Source organism: Pan paniscus, chromosome 1 (genome assembly GCF_029289425.2).
Source record: "Pan paniscus chromosome 1, NHGRI_mPanPan1-v2.0_pri, whole genome shotgun sequence".
NCBI lineage: Eukaryota > Metazoa > Chordata > Mammalia > Primates > Hominidae > Pan > Pan paniscus.
Window position 1 is genome coordinate 93,344,451 of NC_073249.2, and position 20,410 is coordinate 93,364,860.

The window sequence follows — 20,410 nt, forward strand, 5'->3', positions numbered from 1 at the left end:
CGGGAGGAACTCGCGAAGCGGGCTGTGTTTTCGTGTGGCGTTGGCGGGGATTACCTAGGGGACTGTTTGTGTCAGGGAGTCTGTCGTGGGGGACAAGTGGAGGGGGCTGCAATTCCCTTGGGTGTTGGGAGTACGGGGTGGGGACGGGCGGATTGGGGGCGCGCCCGCCTGTTCGTGTAGGGGGTTTACGACGGCCTCCGAGCGGTCTGGGACGGGGCGCCATCCTCCGAGGGGGTCTCCGGTGACAGCCGGGAGCGACTGACATTTTAACAGCCGGCCCTCCCTCCCTCTCCCTCCTCTCGCCGCCTGTTCCCTCCTCCTTGGCCCGAAATGGTGCAGAAGGGGGCCTGGGAGGGCGGCGGGAGGGTGGAGGCGGGGGGAGCCGCAGCTGTTTGGGAAGCGGGGGAGGGAGGGGGGATGTTGTTCAGATGACACCGGGGTAGTGGGTTGGGGTGTGTGAGTGTGTGTGTCTCCGGGGCCCGTGTTTGCCGGGTGCCTGTGGAGTTGGGACGCGGAGTCGCCACGAGGTGGGCACGCAGTACCCTTCCTTGAGACCTCCTAGCCCCGCTTCCGAGACCCCTGATGTGGTTTGTCAGTAACCCCAACTGGAGAACTCCCTGGCCAGAAGTTTGCAGCTGTTCAACATCTGGGCAAGAGTTCTCTAGTCCTTTCCACCTATGGCAGGCGGAGCTGGGCTGCGAGCGGGGGTTTAGGGAGTTTGGGGGGGGCTTTTGGGAGGATGGGCCAAGGAGACCAAAATGCTTTTAGTCCCCCACTCCAATGCCAGCTTCTCTCCTACCAGGTTCGGGTCTTAGGGGGATGGGGAAAGGGGCCCCCTCCCCCTAGTGAATCACGCTGTCCTCTCAGCAGCCTTCCGAGGACTCCTCCTGAAAGGAAGGCACTCTAGGAGCCACCGACCGGGTTATCCCAGGTTTGCCCTTCTGAGTGGGAGCCTCCCTCTGCCTCCCATTACTTGGTGCATTGTTGATGGGTTGGGGGAGGGTATAGCGGGTTGGGGGGGATCCTGTGTCCCTCTTTGCTGTGCCCAACCCCCATTTGAGTTTTCCTCAGAGTCCTGGTTTCTTTGCTTTGGGGTGGAGGTGGCCCTTATCCACTCCTCCTCCTATCCCTTCAGTGGGTCTCCGCAGCAATTCAGGGTCCAGCCTAGACTATGGGAAGTTTGCCGTCTGGGGCGGTGACCTTGGGCTGCTCTGGCCTGGAGATAGGAGGGGAGCGCAGGTCAGCCTGAGATTGGGTGTTTTGGCGTTTGGGAGCTGTCCACCTCCCACTCCTCTCCCAACCCCAACAGGAAGGTCTCAGTAGCTGAGGAGAGCATTGAAAAGGCACATGTCAGTGTTCACAGATGTCCACCCGCTTGTGGCCACGGGGTCACACCCGCCCCAGGACTTAGTCTGGCTGTCCCAGCTCCCACGGCCCTGCCTGGGAATGAATTTCCTTCCTGTGGTTTCCCAGTGTGTTGGGCAGGAGATGGGGGTGGGGTAGGACTATTGTGGGAGTGGCTGAGGACCTCTTTATACGGGGTGATTGGGGGACACTGGAGCTTATATGGAGCTCCTTCCCCACTTGCCCCAGCATAGGCATTTGGACCTTTGGGTCTCAGTGATTATATTCTCTTTGTTGTAACTCCCCTGCCCCCGCCAACACACCCTGTATGTTTGCATATGTGTGTATATGTATGTGTGTGCATGTACATTTGTAAAGGGAGAGGTCTCTGGTCTCTCTGGGGGGAAGGGGGGGAGGGGGGAAGGGAGGAAGGGAGGAGCTTTTACTCACCCCTGTAGGGACCCAAAAGGTTGAGTTTTTTACCTGAGATCACACAGCAAATCTGTGTCAGAGCTTTCGTCTTTCCACTCTTTTAGGCACAACTTCATAGTAGGGAGGGATTCTGGGAAAGGAGACATACAGTCCGTGTTCATGGAAGCCCCAGTCCAAGGGGAGAAGCAGGACCCAGAGAGCCTCATGATCCTTGTGTTGGGGGATGGGCATGGGGAATTGGCTAGAGCTTCTGTCTGCTGTACTCGATGCCTGAAAGATTGGTGGAGGACTTGGAGGGGTGGCAGGTGCTGTCCGTGTCCACCCCACTCTGTGCTTGGTGCCCCTGGGCTGGAGGGCCTGGGCATCCTGGCTCTGCCCCCTTGGCTCCTGGTTCTTCTCATAGGCTGGGAGATATGATAGTCTTTCTGGCTGCTGTTATATAATCTCTCTGTAGCAGGGTTTTTTTTTTTTTTTTAATCTTTCCTGGGAGATGTGATAGGGAAGAGAAGCCAGAAGGAGACTCTTCAGGTTGGGGGGAGCTAAAGGAGCAGTAGTAAGGAAGCTTGGAGTGGGAGGTGCCTTGGCCCCCCGAGGAGGCCTTGGGGATAGGCCCTCATTGATTATGGCCCAGCCCCTCAGACCCTTCTCCTCTACCGTGCCCTCAGAGGGTCCCTCTGCTGTGGTCGTTCCTGGCTCTTATACCCCCAGAGAGGCCTGGACCTCTCCCCATTTTGTCAACCTTCTCTTCCTGACCAGCTGGGCCCCCTGCTCTCCCTGGTTGGCACTGGATCCAGAGTCTCAGGACTTACGCTGGCCTGGTGTGGGCCCTTGGTTGGACACTTTGCCACACACCTGAGTACCTTTATGGGGACAAGGGAAGTCCAGGAGCAAGTGGGTGGGCCCAACATTTCCCTAGTTCTATTTGAGTCAGGCCCCCTGCTTCTTTGCCCCTCTAGTCGAGAGAGTGGTGGCCTTACTGGAAAAGAGAAGTTGAGGGCCTTGACTTAATACAGGCCTTGACCTCTTGGACACAGGTCATCGTTGGTGTTCATCAGGTTCTATAAGTGGGTATGAGGATCCGATGTGAGCCTGGAACCCATCATCAAGGGTCAGGTTCTGAGTCTCATGGCACTGTGGTGCTGGGATTCTCCCCATCCCACGGGACCATGGCTGGGACTCTCGAGGCTCTCTCAGGCCAGCTGGTTTGAGGCAACTATCTCTTTTTTATAGAGAAGGAGGAAATGGTGGCAGGCCGGCACAACCTCAGCATCACTGTAATTGCTGGTGGCTTTTATGAGCCAGTCATGGGGCCGGAGTCCGGCCAACTGTCTGTTCTTCTGTCCCAGTTTGGTGACTTACTCATGGAGGGAGGGGCGGTTAGGTACTAGAAGCTGTGTTCTAGAAGCTGGACGTCTGACTGTATTGTGGTCGATGTCGCTCTGTCTATCCATGATCACAGCAGGTAGGATGGAGCTTAGACTTCAGGAAGAACTTCCCAGTGGGGAAGCTGGAGGGGAGAGAGATGGCTCTAATTTTGCATAGGAAAGGAGGGGAACTCAAAGCACTTTCTTTTCCAGTGGCTCTTCCGAAAGGAAAGGCCTTGACCTTTGGCTTGGTGGGGTTGGTGCTATTTGGATCTCGGAATATTTATCTTCTTTTTCCTCTCCCTGCTTATGGCTGAAAGTATTCTGAGGCGTTTGTCCTGGAGCTGTGGGAGAACTAGCCATTAGGCCCCTTTCCCCCAGTAGTGGGAGCTAGATAAGGGTCTCATGTAGACAGGCATGCCCAATGCAGTCCATAGCATTTAGTGGTACACATGCAGGAAGGTGTGCAACACATACACACTGGTATGTAGACACCCACAGAGCAGCTGCTGCACTGCGGGAGGTGGGGGGTAGTGAATGGCAAAGATGATTAAAGGATTGGAGAGTTGGGATGGGGTTGAGGGGACCGGAGGCAAGAAGGCGAAGGGCATAGCAAGAACTTTGAAGAGAGAAGGGCTGACTGGAGCAGGAGGGATTAAGGTTAGACCACAGATGGGCAGGCAGAGCCCTGTCTGCAAAATAAAGAGCATGGCTTGTGAGTCAAGGAGCCTTGGCTGACTTTCATCCCTGCCCCTTACCCCTCCCCCACGTGCCCCTCTCTGTGTTCCTGGCACAGCCTGCCTCTGCCCCTCACACTGACCGTGTGTCCCCGGGTCCCTCCTCTTGGGCCCCAGCTTTCCAGATGTACAGAGTTTCGCCTTTCGGTGATTAACACCTGGGTGTTTTGGTGGTTTGTCGCTGGTCTCTGTTGCCCTCCCCACTCACCCTGATGAGCAAGGCCACTGTGAGGCATCAAGACTACATCTAAGCCCTCAGGCATCTGGGGGTAGATCCTTGGCCTAGGTGATCCCCAAGGCCCTCTTCATCTGACATTTTCCTTTTCCTGAGGCCGAGGCTACAAGCCTCTCTTTTCTGAGAGCCAAGTTATGCTTCTGGTTAGTCCTGGCTGGTGTGGAGACAGGAGAATGCATTCATTGATTCTGCACAGGACCCTGATAGCCAAGGGGGCGGGAGGCACTTGTGCCTGTCTGACTTCTTTTCTTTCTGCTGTAGGCTGGGAGGGGCGGGACATGTCCAAAGCTCTGGCCTGTCGCTGGCCACACCCAGATGGGACCATATTTACTCATTTAAACTTACCCTCCCAGGAGGCTCTGGGCTCTAGGCCTGGTCACTGACCTTGGCTTGGTGCCTCTGGCTGGGTGCTGTGGCCACTCTCCTAGGAGCTGAGCAGACGAGGAAACCATGCAGAGGGAGCTTTTTTTTTTTTTTTGCCCCCTGGTCAAAGGAGCTTTACCCTCAGCATTACCCCTCTTGCCCAACTTTCCAGTATACTTTGAAGACCAAAAACCACAACTTTTTAATTTTTTTTGAGGCAGGATCTTGCTCTATTGTCCAGGCTCGAGTGCAGTGGTGCCATCATGGCTCACTGCAGCCTCCCATTCAAGCGATCCTCCGGCCTCAGCCTTCCAGGTAGCTGGGACTCCAGGTGTGAGCCATCGTGCCCCACCCAAAAACCAAAACTTTTGAGATCCCAATGAAGAGAGGTGATGGGTTCTCAAAAGGGAGGAAGGAAACTTCCATTTCTTATGTTCCTGTGTGCCAAGCTTTGTACTGAGCATGGGAACATAAGAAGACTGTTTCTCTCTAAAACTGTTTTTTTGAATTGGGAAACTGAGTCTCAGAGATTTAAGTGACTTTTAAGCTTTCCTAGTTATGAAGTATAAAGGGCTTTTGTCTGAGATTAAAGGAGAGATCCTGCCCTGCAGGACGGGGCAATGGAAAGGAGGCCCACGGAGACCTGAGAGGAGGAGAAATTGAAGGGAAGAGAAAACCAGGATTCCTCAGCAGAGGGCAGAGAATCAGCCTTTGGTGGCAAGGTGAGGAGGGTATTGTTTTGACTTGAGTGTCATGGAGAAAGCCCCCAAAGCAAGGGTGTGAGGGCAGGAACAAATGACACTCCGAGACCCCTCCTGCTATCGCTGTGAGCTGCCGCATGGGATGAATGAGAAGAGACACTAGAGTGGGAAGGCTTGGACCACAAGAGGCTGGGCTTGTCTCAAGGCAGACACAAGGCCAATGTGAGCCTCCCAGGCCCAGACCTGGGGAATGGGCCCTGGAAGGAATGTGCTAGAACTCCCAGGTGGAGGGAGACTCCCTCCCACTCCCATCCAGGTTGTAAGCAGAAGCCCTGTGCCCAACAGTCAGTCTGCCTCTGCCCCTTATTTCTGGTGACCTTGAGGAAGTCCCTGCCCATCTCTGTGTGAGTTTCCATACCTGTGAAAGGGAGGTGGTGCTACCTGCCTCACATGGGAAGGGAAGGAGTTTCCGCCAGAAAAAGTGTGATGGTTGCATCTTTTCTCTCAGACCTTCAGCCCCAGCGTGGCCCAGGACTTGCCTGCTAAGGCAGCTACCCAGAAGCAGGGGTGGGGGCAAGGAATGCCTTTGGTGTCCAGGGTAGGGATTGAGGCCTTGAGGGTTCCTCCTGGCCTAGGGCTCCGTTTGGCCCTGGGATGGGTTGGGAAGCTGAGCCCAGCCCTCCCCTCCCCATCCGGCCGTCTCCTTGTCTCAGAACCTGCCTCCTCCACACTTAGCCCCACAAGTCTTGCCAGATCCCTCTGGCTGCATGCTTGCTTATCCCTCGTGATTCTCTCATCCTCAGCCCACCAGCAAATACCTAGGGTTGAGGGTTGAGAGAACAAAGAATACGGGGAGAGCCCATCCCTGAGTTTCAAGTAGAAATGCACGGCAGGCGGGTGGAGTGAAGAGAGTGGGGCTTGGTCCCTTTTCCTGGGATCTTCCCACTCCAGTTGGATCAAGTAACAAGGGAATAGAGCAAGGGGTTTGAGGGATGACCTCAAACCTTGAGATTTTCCCTTTAAAGCATGTGTGTATTGTGCTTTTGGTGAGGGATGATGGTTGGGGTAGACCAGGAGGATGGGATGATCTGAAAGTGGGTTTCTCAGACTTTCCTGTCACCTCTCTCCTTAACCTATGGGCCCTTTCCTCCAGCCACCACCACTGCCTCCTCTATGCTGAGTCTCCTTATGCAGGCCTCTGGGGCCCATGATGGCTGGGTGGGGACAGGTGTCCTAGCCCAGCTGCTCCCTCTTATCTCCCCCACCTGTCAGCCTGGGGGTGGGGAGCTAAGAAGGAGGGGAGTTAGGGGAACTGCTTAGCCCCTCACCTGTTCTGAGGGGTGGGGCCCTGGTTGTAAACTGTAGCAGGGGAGTCAAGAGTAGACAACAGGCAGGACTTCCCCTCAGAGGAAGGATAACTCCAGATCATAGTAATGGCAAGGAAAACTTGGTAGGCAGAGGTCCTTGCTGGCAAAAATCTGAGGGGTCCCTGCACGGCATCCTCATGAAAGGGTGAGAAGCCAGGTATTGGTAAGGAGCACGGATTTGGCGACATGTATCTGCATGGCCTTGTGCAGGTACTGCTCTCCCCACCCCCTTCCTTCTGGGCCCCCCCCCTCCATCTGGCTGGGCATCTTAGCCTCACCTGGCACCTTTCCTGAAAGCAGCAAGCTAATCCTGTAAGAGCTGCCTGGCTGGCCGCCTCAGCAGGCCCACGCAGCCACGATGCCCGCCCTCCCTCTGCTGCCAGGGGCTTAGAGGACTGTCCTTCGAGTTAGAAGGAGACCCAGCTATTGCCCTGAACGGCCCCTTTAAATCCTCAGTGGCTTCTCGAGGTCATGATGTCTCTAGGAGGATTTGCTTTCCCTGATTGGATTGGCCTCTTTCGGGTCCCCTGTCATCATCGTAGGTGAACCCTTCATGTTTTCCACCTCCCCTTTCCTCATAATTGGTGCTGTCCAGTCTGAGGGCCCAGGCCTTGGACTCTTTCCCCTTTCTCTTAGCTCTCATGTCCCAGCAATCAGGGCTCAGACCCCCTTCATCTGCTTCAGCCAGAGCAGCCCTGTCTCAGTGCTGTGGGTGAGAAGAAAGGATCTTGCTGCTTTAAAAAAGGGGACGAACACTGCCCGGGAAGAGAATGCCCTTCTGAGACTGTCTGCTGCCTGCCTCTCTCCATTTTTATCTCTTCAGCCTGCTCTTCCTTTGGCCAGGGGCCCACACTCCTCATTACCCCATGCACTTATTTCCATGGGAAGTCCCAACCCTGATCTAACCATTAGCCCACCCGCTGCAATGGCAGGCAGCCCAGACCCAGCACTGGTGGCATTATGCTCATTCCAACGGCTCTCAAGCTGACCCGCCCCCAAGGCCCCAGCTGCCACTTTCACTTCTGTCTCCTGAGACCCCAGAGGGAAGTTGTGTTGGGGAGGTGGAAGGTGACACACTAACCGTCCCAACCGCCCCCACCTCTCCTCAGCCAGGGCTTCTGATAGCCAAGGGCCCCTGTCCATTGCTCTTGTCTAGATGACCAAATTGGGTTAGGTAACAGTGGAAGATTGGCTGCGGTGGGAGGGATGGCAGTTAGATAGCAGGAAGGACTTCCTAGGATTGGAGACCACTGCTGGGCTTCATTGTTTCAGAAGATATGGGAGAGGTGTAGATACTCTGGACAAATGTAGGTCAGACTTAAAGGTAGGTAGGAGATTGGTTGTCTGCAGCTGCCATTGGTTGGCATACAATGCTGGGGCCTCCATGCCCTCCCACGTGTCACCAGCCTCACATGCTTGGTTGGAGGGCTTCTGACAAAACAAGTTTGAGCCCCAGAGACTACTTTGAGTCCAAAGACTCAGCCCTGAGAAGTTCTTTCTGTAGTCTTATATCTGTCCTACCTGCTGTCCTGGGCCATTTCCTCCCACCCTGCACTGTGGATGCGTTTTGGAAATGGAGCTACAAATGGAAGTAAAGGACAGCTCACCTCCCTCCTGCTGCTGCTGCCCCAACCTTAGCACTAAAGAGGGGAATGGGATTCTCCTCCTGTGACGCCCCAAGGCAGTGACAGAGCCACACTTCACCCTGTGAATCTTACCAAACTCCTGTAGCTGCCATGCTTGCTTATTCCTCGTGATTTCACACCCCTTCCCCACCTCTGCCTAGACAAGAGTAGGGGACCCAGTTGGACTGAGAGCTCTATACTGTATCACTGGGAGTTACTATAAATCCAAGAACGCTTTCTGGAGGGGAAAGATGGGAACAAAGGCCTGAGGTGCCAAGAACTCCACTTGGTGTCCGCAAGTGCCTACGGATCCTGGGTGGGGGTGACCCAGGTCCTGGAATGGGAAGTTGAGCCTGAAGGAATAAGGTCAGAGACGCTATGCAAATCCTCATGCAAATGAGTGGTGGTGAGTCATTGCAGCTCGGCCTGTGGGGATGGAGTATGAAGACAGCCTTAGGCTTGGGTTCTAGAGCTGGTCCCACCAGGGACCAAACAGTGACCTTGGGCTAGTTGCTGCTCAGTAACCACAAGCAGGTGGGTCTGATAGGCATTCCCAGTGTTTGAGGGGACTGGGATGACTGAGCCTCTGCCACAAGGGCCTTGTGTGCCCCACTGGGTACTTGTTCTGGCTGACCAGAGCCTTTGTGAACCCTTGGCCATCTGTTGGGGGGTTACTGTTTAGAAGGCACCTGCCCCTTCACCAGCCCGCCCCATCCTGACTGTCTTCTAGCGCCCTCATTGCCTTTCCTCCCCAGCAGGAGGATGACAGACCCAGCCAGGCCATCTCTTCAGTTCCTCTCCATGACTTACACAATTCTGACCTCCCTTCCCTTTGGGCCTCCCCAGAGAGCACAGGAGCCATGTGTTTGGGCCAGAAGGGCATTTGGGTACCTAGTCCACCCAGCTACCCATAATACTGGCCAGTGGGGTGAAGCCTGTAGAAGGCAGTGACTTACTCAGGATCACATCTTAGACCAGAGCAGGGACTAGAACCCAGGTATCCAGAATCCCAGCTTAGAGACCCCATATTTCCCTACGCTGTTCATTGCCCTACCTCACCCATCCCTTCTCTACTGGGACTCAATCTCCTGTTGCCCCCAAATACTTCTGAGAACAGTCTGGCTAGCTCTAGGAGCTTGTTTTGTGGGGGTGCGGGGTGGTTACCTAGGAGCCAGCCCAGAGGCCATAAGGGGAAGGTCAGAGCTGGAGTGGGAAGTGCTGGACCCTGGCGGACAGGCTGCTGCCTTGTAGAGAGCCAAATGGCCTCACAGCTGCTACAGGAAGGATGAGAGCTAGACTACAGGAAGAACAAGCTGGGGTGAGGAAGACATGGAGGAGGCTCAGGAGACAGACCCTCACTGGAGAGGCATCTCCTGGGCAGAGAACAGGATGACCCCATCCCAGGAGACTTGCCAGGGAGAAGAGGGCGGGAAGGCTAGGGTGGGGCTCGGGAGAGTTGTCCAGCGGAAGCTAGGGGGAGGGCTCAGCCCTGCTCTCCATACCGTGTGCTCCCCTTGGCAAGTCGGTTCCTGTCCCTTAAGCTGAGACTGCAGGGCCTGCCCCCCACTTGAGTTCTTAGGGTGCCTGGGGCCTGAGACCACCCCTGCCCTAGGCCCAGCTTTCCTGGACTGCCTGCCCCCACAAACCAACAGCCCGCCCCCAGGTCCCCTGTCGGTGAGTTAAAATTAGCTCAGTGCCCAGGCTAAAAATAGCCCCTGCCCAGCCCTGAGGCTGCTGGACTGGGGGAGGGGAGTCCCCGAGGGAGGGAAAGACGGTGGGAACCAGGGATTTGGGTAGTGAGCCTGCCAGACAGAACTTTGAAGGGTTGGGGCTGGGTCCCTGCCTTTGAGATCAGACCCTAGAAGCACTTCTGGGGTGAAGAAAAGATGCTGCTGTGGGAGGGGGTGGGGACAGAGAGGGGGCAGAGGGAACGGAGCATGAGAGGGAGACCCGAGAGGGGCCCAGGAGCAGGGGCGTGGGGAGCAGGCCTTGCAGGAGGGGGTGTGAGAATTGGGCTGTGTGTGGGATGGGGAGAGGGACAATGTGAGGCTCCTGCCTTGGCTCAGACTTCGGAGGGGTAATGCCCCCCACTTCTTTTGTGAAGGAAGAGCTCACTGTGTGAACCACAGAATGATCCTGGACCATCTTGCCTGGGTGTTTGGGGGCATCACCGGCTTCACCTTCCTGCCCTGTCTCCCAGAGCTCCTTAGCCTGTTTCTCTGTACTAGGGAGGAGGTCCCAGGGCTGAAGTTGGAAGAGAGAATGACTAGGAAGGTTGTGAACCTGAGGGTAGACTGGGTAATAAGGCAGGGCCTGGGGATTCAGCTGGGCAGCTGTCGTCCTTGGTCCTCGGTCCTCACCTCTGCTGCCTCTCAGGGCCGGCCTGCCTGCTCTGGGATGCTCCTTCCGGGACTGTGTCTGGGTCCAGTCCAGGCCCCCAAGGGCCCCCTTGCCTCTCCCTGCCCTTGCCCTGGGTGGGACCTGCCCCTCCCTTGTCTGTCTCTTGGCTGGACTGCAAGTTCTCAGAGGGCAGGGATGGTGTCCTGTTGAGTTATTCCCCCAGCGCTGGGCCAGGAGTCCGTCCTGGAAGCCGTTGTTGAACTTGTCTCTTGTTCTCTACCTGCTTCTCTCTGAATCTTTGTCTCTGTGGTCTCCTGCCTCTCCCTCTCCTCTAGCCCTCTCCTTATCTGTCTCTGCCTCTGCCCCATAATGCCTTCTGGCCTCGCTGCCTCTTTTTCTCTGTCATCTTTCCTGTGTCTGTGTGTCTGTCCCCCCTCTGCCACCCTCTTCTGTGTCTGCCTCACCCACGCCTCCTCCCTCGTTACTGAGCAGGCTGCTTGAGGCTGCCTGACTGTGGGGGTGACAGGTGGATTGGATTGTCACCCCCTCCCCCAGCGCCTGCTGCTTATTTCATGCCCTGCAGCCCAGCCACAGGGAAGGGGCGGGAGGAGGGATGACAGCTGTCTCCAGCGCCTCCTGCCTTCCCCTCCAGTCCTCAGCCTGCAGCCCGGAGCAGCCTGGGAGGAAGAGATGAAGGGCCCGCCTAATGAGAGCTCCCTTTCTCACCATGAGGAAGAGCAGGTTGAGGCCCACTGCTCTGTGATGCGAGGCTGCTCACTCAGCTTCTCTGGGCATCTGCTCCCTTTTGACCTGTGCTGGTATGGGAGCTCTGGAAGCAGATGCCCTGTTGTTTCTTTGAGCCTTGGGACCACTAGGATGGGAACAGATATGGGTGGAAGGGTGTAGGGGAGAAGGACAGGTAGGCACTCCCCTGCCAAGAGCAAGAAAGAGAGGATAGAGGCTGGCTATCGGAAAGGAATTCCCCTGCAGCTCCATGGGAAGGACAGCCCTGCTCAGCCCTGCTGCAGCTGCAAGGAGGCTGCCCTGACCTCTCCCCTTCACCGCTCTCCCCACTGGCCCCAGGCCACCTTCACACAGGAACTGAGATAGCATCATTCTGAAACCCGAGAATGGTTTGAATATTGCTCAGGTACCCAGAGGTGTTGCATTGGGGGAGGCAGGGACCTGTTTCTTCTCCCATGCCCCCTCCAAACCAGTCCTCCTTTACGGTACATTTTGCACATCATGTGTAGCTCATTTGCATGTAAACACAACCCACAAGTTCTAATTGGGTTGGTACCTGGGATTGGAAAAATGGCTATCAGTGGGGTCCTTCTTGATTCCCCCTGGTCCCCTCAGCTCTCCTTGTCAAGGGTGTTGTCAGAGGGGCCTCCTGCCCTGCGTGCTCCCTGCTGTCCATTTGTGAAGGCTTCTCCTCAGCCACCCTTCTCCACAGTTGGTGAGTTTGTGCCTGTTTCCCTCTCTGGGCATCTGCTCCCTTTTGACCTGTGCTGGTATGGGAGCTTTGAAAGCAGATGCCCTGTAGTTTCTTTGAGCCTTGGGACCACTAGGATGGGAACAGATATGGGTGGGCATTGCCAAATGTCCTCCCCATCTTTGCTTCTCCCATGTCCACCAGGAAGGCCCTGCCTCTGCCTGTCCCAACCCCCTGCCACCCACAAGGTTCACTCCGCCCCACCCTTGTCCTGTCCACGGAGTCAGGTGAATCAGAGTCAATCAGCCAGAGCCTTGAGAGCCTTTGAAGGGGAACTTTTGGTGACATAGATACTGTCAGCCCGAGGAGTCATAGTTGTGGCCTGAGGTCAGGATTGGGCAGGCCCTGGGGCCATCAGAACAGGAAGGCCATCCTGGCCAACCCCCTATCTCTTTGGTAGCCCAAGTCCTCCCAAGCCCTGAGCTCCAGATACTAGGCAGGGTGAAGGAGAGATGGTTAGAAGAGAAGCAGCCAAGGGCCAGATCATCTGCGAGGGCTTCCTAGAGGAGGAGTAGACCAGACAGGAGAAGAATGGGGCCAGGTGAGGCTGGAGAGGAGAGACTCACATCTGGAGAACAGATGCCCAGGCCTCTGGCTCCTGCCAGTTGGTTAGGTAATTAGGCAGAGGGCTAATTAAGGAGGTCCAGGTGTTCATTAAAACCTCCCTAATTGGGTAGGAGGGAAGTTTAGCTAGGATAGGCCTCCAAACCTTGGATAGGGTCAGGTTAGGGTATTTTGTGCCTACCTAGGCCCCAGCTACCCCTTCTTCCAAAATCAGGGTTGAGTTCATGTTCTTGCCTCAGGGCTTTCAAAGACCCTGCAGCAATGTGGAATGGATAGCAGAAGGAAAAAAGGTCAGTATAGACTGCGTCTGCTTTGTAGAGGGGTTTGTGGTTAGATGGGAGGAAGGACTGCCTAAGACAGGGGCATCTCCTCCTCTGGCAGTGTTGGCACAGAGGTGGGAGCAGCAGTGGGGAAAGGGGCCTGGGAAGCATGGAATTATAAAAAGTGCTTTGGGCTACCTTGGTAGGGAGTGGGGATAGATGGGGCCTAGTCTTTTTAACCCTGACTTCTCTCTGTCAGACGATGCTCAGTGAATCTCTGTTGCTTCCCTGCCTTCTCAGCCCTGATCCCTCTCTCGTCCCAGCTCCCCCAGCATGAGGCGGGGGTGGGGGGGGGGCGGTGTAGGAGATCAGCCAGGGAGCTGGTTGCCAGGCGACAGTTGCCTAAGCAACCCCATCCTCTCCATCTCCATGTGCTCAGGGCTGCTCCTTAGAAGACTTTAGAGTCTCACTCTCTGCACCAACCAACCTGAGGGTGGGGAGGGTTGAGGACTGGGATACCAGGGGTGGTTGGAGGGTGGGTGGTGTCCAAATCTTCAGGGGCAGTTGGGAGAGGAAGGGTTCTAGCTCCATAGAGGATAGAGTGAGAGGAACTGGTACTGCAGCAAGACTGTTGGAGGTTAGACTGCAAGAAGGACTTCTCACAGCACCACAACAATGAAATAGTATTTTCTTCTTTTCAACAGACATTTTCTCAGCTCCTTCTTACAGGAGATAGAGTAGTGAAAAAGACAGATGTGATTCCTGCCCTCATGAAACTTTAGTCTCATAGAGGAGCCAGGCGTTAAATAGAAGCACAGAATCATAGTTATTCACAATTGTGATAAATGCTAGAAAGACTGCAAGAGTGACTTTTCTGAGGGTCATGAGAACAAAGAGAGGCTTCTCTTCCAGTTTGGAGGAAGAGGCAGTATTGGTCATCAGCTGACAGAGGTTATATCTCTGCAAGAATTGGGTTATGAACTAAAGGTGGTGAGAGGGAGATAGTAAAGGGGAGAGAGGGAAGGTAGATGCTGTAAGCCAGAGGAGCCCAGCAGTTCCTGCATTTAACAGTCTAGATTGGGTTTTCAAGACTAGGCCAGAGAATCCCATTTAAAAAGCCAACTATTTGTAGCCCCCTCCCCTTGCCCTCTGTGTGCCCTCCCCTACCTTCCCTGCCAAAGCCCACACCACTATAGCTCTAGAAAGCACAGTCTTTGGATTGCACTGGGAAGCAGGGGAGCTGAAATCCCTGGGCTGGAGCCTTTGCAATGGGAACTTGGCAGACACTGGGGTCACAGGTGAGGAATGGGGTGTCTGGAGCTGGTTTGGGGCTCAGGTGTCTGCTGGGCCACTCAGGACTGGCTGGGCTGGTGTTGCTCTTGTCCCAGGGTACCAGTAGGAGGCCCAGGGCCCATGGAGCACCTTGAGGACAAGGAGGAGATGAAGAGGAGGCCAGACAGGTGGCTCATACCTGTAATCCAAGCACTTTGGGAGGCTAAAGCGGGAGGATTGCTTGAGCCCAGGAGTTCAAGACCATCCTGGGCAACATAGGAGGAGACTCTGTCTCTACAAAAGTCAAAAAATTGGCTGGTCGCAGTGGCTTATGCCTGTAATCCCAGCACTTTGGGAGGTCGAGGTGGGTGGATCACGAGGTCAGGAGTTCGAGACCAACCTGTCCAACATGGTGAAATCCTGTCTGTACTGAAAATACAAAAGTTAGCCAGGTGTGGTGGCAGACACCTGTAATCCCAGCTACTTGGGAGGCCGAGGCAGGAGAATCGCTTGAACCCGGGAGGCAGAGGTTGCAGTGAGCCAAGATCACGCCACTGCACTCCAGCCTGGGTGACAGAGTGAGACTCTGTCTCAAAAAAAAAAAAAAAAAAAGTAAAAAAAATTAGCTTGGCATGGTGGTACATACTCATGGTCCCGGCTACTTGGAAGGCCGAGGTAGGAGGATCACTTAAGCCCAGGAGTTTGAACCAGCCTAAGCAACAAAGCAACACCCTGTATCTACCAAAAAAAAAAAAAAAGAAATTATTAATAAATTACCTGGGTGTGGTGGCATACATCTGTATTCTCATCTACTTGGGAGGCTGAGGCTGGAAGGTTGAAGCTGCAGTGAGCTGTGATTTGTACACTCCAGCCTGGACAACAGAGCAAGACCCTATCTTAAAAAACAACAACCACCACCAAAAAAAAAAAAAAGAAGAAGAAGAAGGGTAGGGAGTCGTTTGAAGCGCAATGCATTTATCTGCATTGTTTTCTGTAGATATCCAGGCAAAGCAGAAGCTCTCCAGCTAGGCTGGGGAGCAGTCTTGGTAATGGGATGGGGCCAGTATCCCAGCTCCTCCCAAATTGATAGATTCCTTGCCTTCCCTCTCCTCCTTCCCTCATGAGCAAGAGACCAAGGCTGAACTTTAGCATCTACTGTGGTACCGTAGGGGCCATGTAGAGTTGGGCTGGAAAGGCTCCAGGGAAACTCAGCAGCCATTGGCAGTGGGAGCTGGGGGGTAGGGGTAAGGGTTGTTCTCTGTCATCAAACACCTCTCCCCAGGTAGTGTGCAGTGGGTGCAGAGGATCAGACAGTGGCTGGGGGTCTACATCCCTAGACTCTATAGTAGGGTCTCTGGGCATGGGGCTCTATGGAAGGGGAGCTCTGGAGGGGAGGGCGGGCCTTCTCTGGTCCAGGCTCCTCCCAGGACCCAAATAGAGTGGCTTTAGAAAGCATGGGCCCCAGTTCACTATCCTCTTCCAACATCTTCCAGAAAGCTCCACTTTTGATGCAAGGACTCCTGGAATCAGAGCTAGAGGGGGCCCTGAAGTCATTCCGTGCCTCCGTCCCATCTTGGGCCCTTCCAGTCCCCAAGGACTCACCCAGCCTATGTAGGCACTGCCCATACCGGAGAGAATGCGCCTTTTCTGGCCCAGGCTGTGCTGCCGTCCTTGAGCCCCCTCCTATCCTATGGTGCCTCCTGGAGTTGTTCAGTGCAGGGGCTGTTTCTCATCCTGGCTTTAGCATGGAGCTGTTCAACTAGTGGGCCGTGAGGGGGTTACAGGTGTCCTGAGACAGCAGGTTCTCTGCCTGGTGCCTGCATCTGCCTGGCTGCCAGTGGCCTCCCCAGTGTATGTCATTTGGCCCTGTATTTTCTCTGTCTGCTTCAAGATGTACAAGGTTGGGAAGCACTACTCTTAGACTGAGCTTGGGTTCTAGATGTGGTCCATACCTCTAGGGTAGGAATCAGCAAACTATGGCCCGTGGACCAAATCTGGCCCATGCCCATTTTTGTAAATATAGTTGTATTGGATCACAGCCATGCTTACACTCATTCGTTTATGTGTTGTTGTCTGTTGCTTTCATGGTACAGTGACAGAGTTGAGTAGTTACAACAGAGACTGTATGGTCTGCAAAGCCTGAAATATTACTATCTGGCCCAAAAATTTCCATCTCCTGGTCTAGAGGAATGGTTTCATTGTTTTAAGCAGCACAACTCTTTCCTCAAACAAAAATCTTAGGCTGGGCGTGTCCAAAGGTAGCGAGTTAGCTCAATTGATTGTTCACAGTCAGTTACAGATCGAACTCCTTGTTCTACTCTTTCTTCTCTTCTCACTACTGCACTTGACTAGGCTTATAAAAATAAAAAGAAACCTTAGGCTTAAGCTCACTGAGTAAAACAGATTAGTGTGGAGGAACTCTAGTTGAAGGGAGATGTGGGTGCTACAATCCCAAGCCCCACTACAGGACTCCAGGCCCCAGAGTTCCATGAGTCGGTATGAGGCCCACTGCTCTAGACCTGCTCTGGTATGTTCTTGAGCCAGGGGCACCAGAGACATCCCATCCTGGCACCAGGTATACCATGCTTGTTGTTCACTGACTGGGCAGATGTCCTCTCAGCGTTGTCTCTTCTCCAAGCTTCAGAATGGGAACCATAGTTCTAGGCCAGAGGAGCAGCTGGAGCACCCAGGTGTCTATAGTACAAGCAGGTTCTAGAGAGAAGAATGGGCCATGGGATATTCTCTGAGACCCAGACCTTGGAAGCCAGGAAGTCCATTTACTCTGTCCTGGAGCCTGAGGACAGCAGTGACCGAGGGGAAAGAGTCTGGGCCTTGGTGTGAGCTCCAGCTTGTGCCTGGCTGTGGCATACCATTGCCTCAGGCAGACAGCATTGCCTCATGTTGAGGGTGGAGTTCAGATGCTGCCAGCCTCTCACAGGGGTGCTGTGAGCCTGGCCTGTGTGCCCAGGGAGCAGGGCTGGGGGTTTTGGGGGCTCAGAGTCCTCTCATGACCCTCCCCTTCCAGGAGGCTGTGCAGAAGGTATCCTGCAGACCATGAACTGAGCACTGTTCCCAGACCGTTCATGAGCACAGTGTAAGGTGTGCCGAGACCCACCACCCAGCGAGCCCCTCCCCTCCGTAGCACTGAGGACCCCCGGAGAAGATGGGGAGGAAAAAGATTCAGATCCAGCGAATCACCGACGAGCGGAACCGACAGGTAGGGAAGTCCTAGAGCCGCACGAAGCGGGTGAGGGCAGGGAGCAGGCCTCTGCCTCTACTCCCTTCAGGCATTCCAAGAGGGCTTTGTGGAAGAGGGGAAACTATAAGCTATTACAGAAGGGGAAGGGAGATTGGGAGAAGAGGAACCCCAACCTCTTCGCAGCTCTTGGAGCTCTGCGTCCCAGGACTCCAGGGCTCTTCTGCTGCCACAGCTAGATGAGCCCATGTTCCCATCCCAGAGCCATATGCAAGCCTTAGGTCATACCCCCAGGCACTCCTCCTTTCCCAACAGGAATCCTCTCCCTCTTCTTCTCCACTGACCTCTTCATAGCCCCCAGCACAGAGGTGTGGAGTTCTGTCCACCTGAATCCTGCCCCTTCAGTGAGTGGGCTCTGGGCTGTATCTAAGCTGTGTGTTGGCCTACAAGCACTAGCCTGGTCCTTCCCCAAACCAGGGACTCCTGAGACCAGGGGCTGTGTCACACTGAGAATGGGGGCTCCTGAGGGCAGGGGCTATGTCCAGCCATCTGTAGGCTGGGACTCCCAATCAGGCCTTAACTGAGCCAGATCTGGCCGCTCACCCATCCTTCTCTGCAGGTGACTTTCACCAAGCGGAAGTTTGGCCTGATGAAGAAGGCGTATGAGCTGAGCGTGCTATGTGACTGCGAGATCGCACTCATCATCTTCAACCACTCCAACAAGCTGTTCCAGTACGCCAGCACCGACATGGACAAGGTGCTGCTCAAGTACACGGAGTACAATGAGCCACACGAGAGCCGCACCAACGCCGACATCATCGAGGTGGGCCCATACACACAGGCACCAGGATATACCCCCGCCTGCATCCACATGGACACGTGCCCACGTTGCATGTACACGCAGACCTGCCTATGCACACACACTGGTATACATGCCCCTTGTAGCCCCTCACCTGTGCGCACACACATGCAAACCCTCCTTCTGTCATACAAACCCAGGGTCTGAGGAGGAAGGAAGGGCAGTTCAAGTGAACAGGCCAGTGCCAGGCTGCCAGCCCACACCCACCCTGCCCTCTCCAAGAGTCTGCTGTCATCCAGTGTGATGTAACATCTCTATCCTGCCTTCTTGCATCCTGTCTTTCTCTTTGTCTCTCTTTCCCCGCTTCTCCATCTTTTGGTGTGCTCCTGCACCTGCCTCTTCCTTTTTTAAATCTCCCTCTTTGTTTCCATCTCTCCTGCTGTCTCTGTCTGTTTGTGGGCCCGGTAGTTCTATTTTCTGTTTCAAAGAGAGCCAACATTGTGAACTGTTGAAGGACATGAGCTTTGGAATTCAGTTCTGACCTTTACCGGCCACATGGCCTTGGGCAGGTGCTTAGGCTTTCCCGAGCCTTGGTGCCCACCTCCACAAAATGGGGTCAGTGCCTGCTTTGAAGGGTGCTGTGTGAATTGAATGTCCCTGCTTCTCACACTGAGGTGCGTGCACCTTGGGGATACAGAACTTGTGCTGACGAAGAGGGTGCCCGGGAAGCCACAGGCCTACTCAGAGATTTGGAGGAAAGTCCCTTATTTTTATGTTAGAGAAGACAGATTTACTCTAGACTAGAAGGTAAAATTTGCATTCATTTTAAAGACAAAGCAAGTATCTGTAAAGCTATTTTGAGCATGAAGAGGGCAGCTTTGGGGTCTACTGCAGATCCCCCAGCTGTGCCTCCACTAGAATGTAGGGTGGTCACAGTAGGGACTCAGTCAGTGTTCATCCCCCTTTCCTTTTCCACATCCCATTCCCCGCTCTCTCTGTCTCCATCTCTATTTCTCTCTTCCTCCTATTCTCCTAAGCAGAGCCCAGGGACTGGGAGCAGAGCCCCCCTGCCTACCTCCCCCTGGAGAACTCAGTGCCTTCTGGTCAGGGCTTACCACAGGGTGGTCGGGCAGGGACTGATCCATGGCACCAGCTCCTTAGCCCATCCCCTGGAGGCCCCATCCCCTGGAAGCCCCTTCCCTGCCTGTCACTTTGGAAGTACATGTCTCCCTGCCAAGTGCACCCCCAGGTTAGGCTCACCTTCCAGCCTTGTTCTCTGTGTTCCGACAGCTCCCACCAAGCCCATCTTCAGATCTTCACACGATGCCCCAGGAGGCACTGTCAGTGGGGAGGGGCGGGTTACATTGCGGGAGGGGCCAGGGAGATGCTGGGAACCCTGAGGAAGGAGGTCGGGGAAGAGTAGGGGGCCCTTAGGGAGGGGCTGGAAGGAACTCCAGCGAGGCGGGCGGGAAGGACTCTCACCCAGCTGATGGCAGTGGTGCGGTTACAGACCCTGAGGAAGAAGGGCTTCAACGGCTGCGACAGCCCCGAGCCCGACGGGGAGGACTCGCTGGAACAGAGCCCCCTGCTGGAGGACAAGTACCGACGCGCCAGCGAGGAGCTCGACGGGCTCTTCCGGCGCTATGGGGTGAGCCCCACTCACTCTGTCTCTGTTGGCCCCCCCTTCCGGCCCCTTCCCCCCAGGCGCTGCACAAGAAGCACAGGGAATGTGAGAGCCCTGAGGTGGACGAGGTGTTTGCCCTGACCCCCCAGACGGAAGAGAAATATAAAAAGATAGACGAGGAGTTTGATAAAATGATGCAGAGTTATAGACTGGCCGTGAGTAGTCGCATGGAGCAGAGCCTCCCTGTGGTGCATGGTGTGGCTTCGCGCCCTGGCTCTCGGCTGCCCTGATGGGTGCTCCGCTCTGAGCCATGCTCGGGTTCTTAGTGACCACTGAGGAACCTCTGACCTTGGTCATGATAAACCCGCATCCCTGCTGAGACTCTACTGGGATGGAGCATAAGTTGGAGAGGCCTGGAGTGTCCCCCTCTCCAGCAAGAAGTGTGTAGATGACATGAGATCCTTAGAGGACAGCAAAGTGGAGTGTGCTCTTTGTCCAGATGTTTTTTTTTGGGGGGAGAGGCCTGCTTGGGCTTGCTCTGATAGCCCAACCAGAGACACTCAGCCTTGTGTAGGGAAAGCAGAACTGCTGAAAGGGAAGGCAGCAAGGTGGGGGTGAGCTCTCTCTGCAGCAGGCCAGATGGGTGGAGACTGCAAGTGAAATGATATCCCTACCCGTGGTGCAAGCCTTTA

At 54.9% G+C, this 20,410-nt stretch overlaps 1 protein-coding gene across 5 annotated transcripts in view; it reads left to right on the top strand.

Annotated features, from left to right (window-relative positions):
• Window positions 1–20,410, top strand: part of MEF2D (myocyte enhancer factor 2D) — a 37,711-nt gene that overhangs the window by 473 nt on the left and 16,828 nt on the right. For 2 of the 5 annotated variants that reach the window (XM_063599035.1, XM_034937610.3), the window contains exons 2-4: window positions 17,137–17,316; window positions 17,915–18,118; window positions 19,605–19,742. In XM_063599035.1, coding sequence (XP_063455105.1) covers window positions 17,263–17,316; window positions 17,915–18,118; window positions 19,605–19,742 — 396 coding nt within the window. In that variant the 5' untranslated portion in view covers window positions 17,137–17,262. Of the gene's footprint in view, window positions 1–910; window positions 932–17,124; window positions 17,317–17,914; window positions 18,119–19,604; window positions 19,743–20,410 lie in introns of those variants that run through there. The other 3 variants (XM_034937613.3, XM_034937595.3, XM_034937606.3) reach the window with 2 other exon arrangements.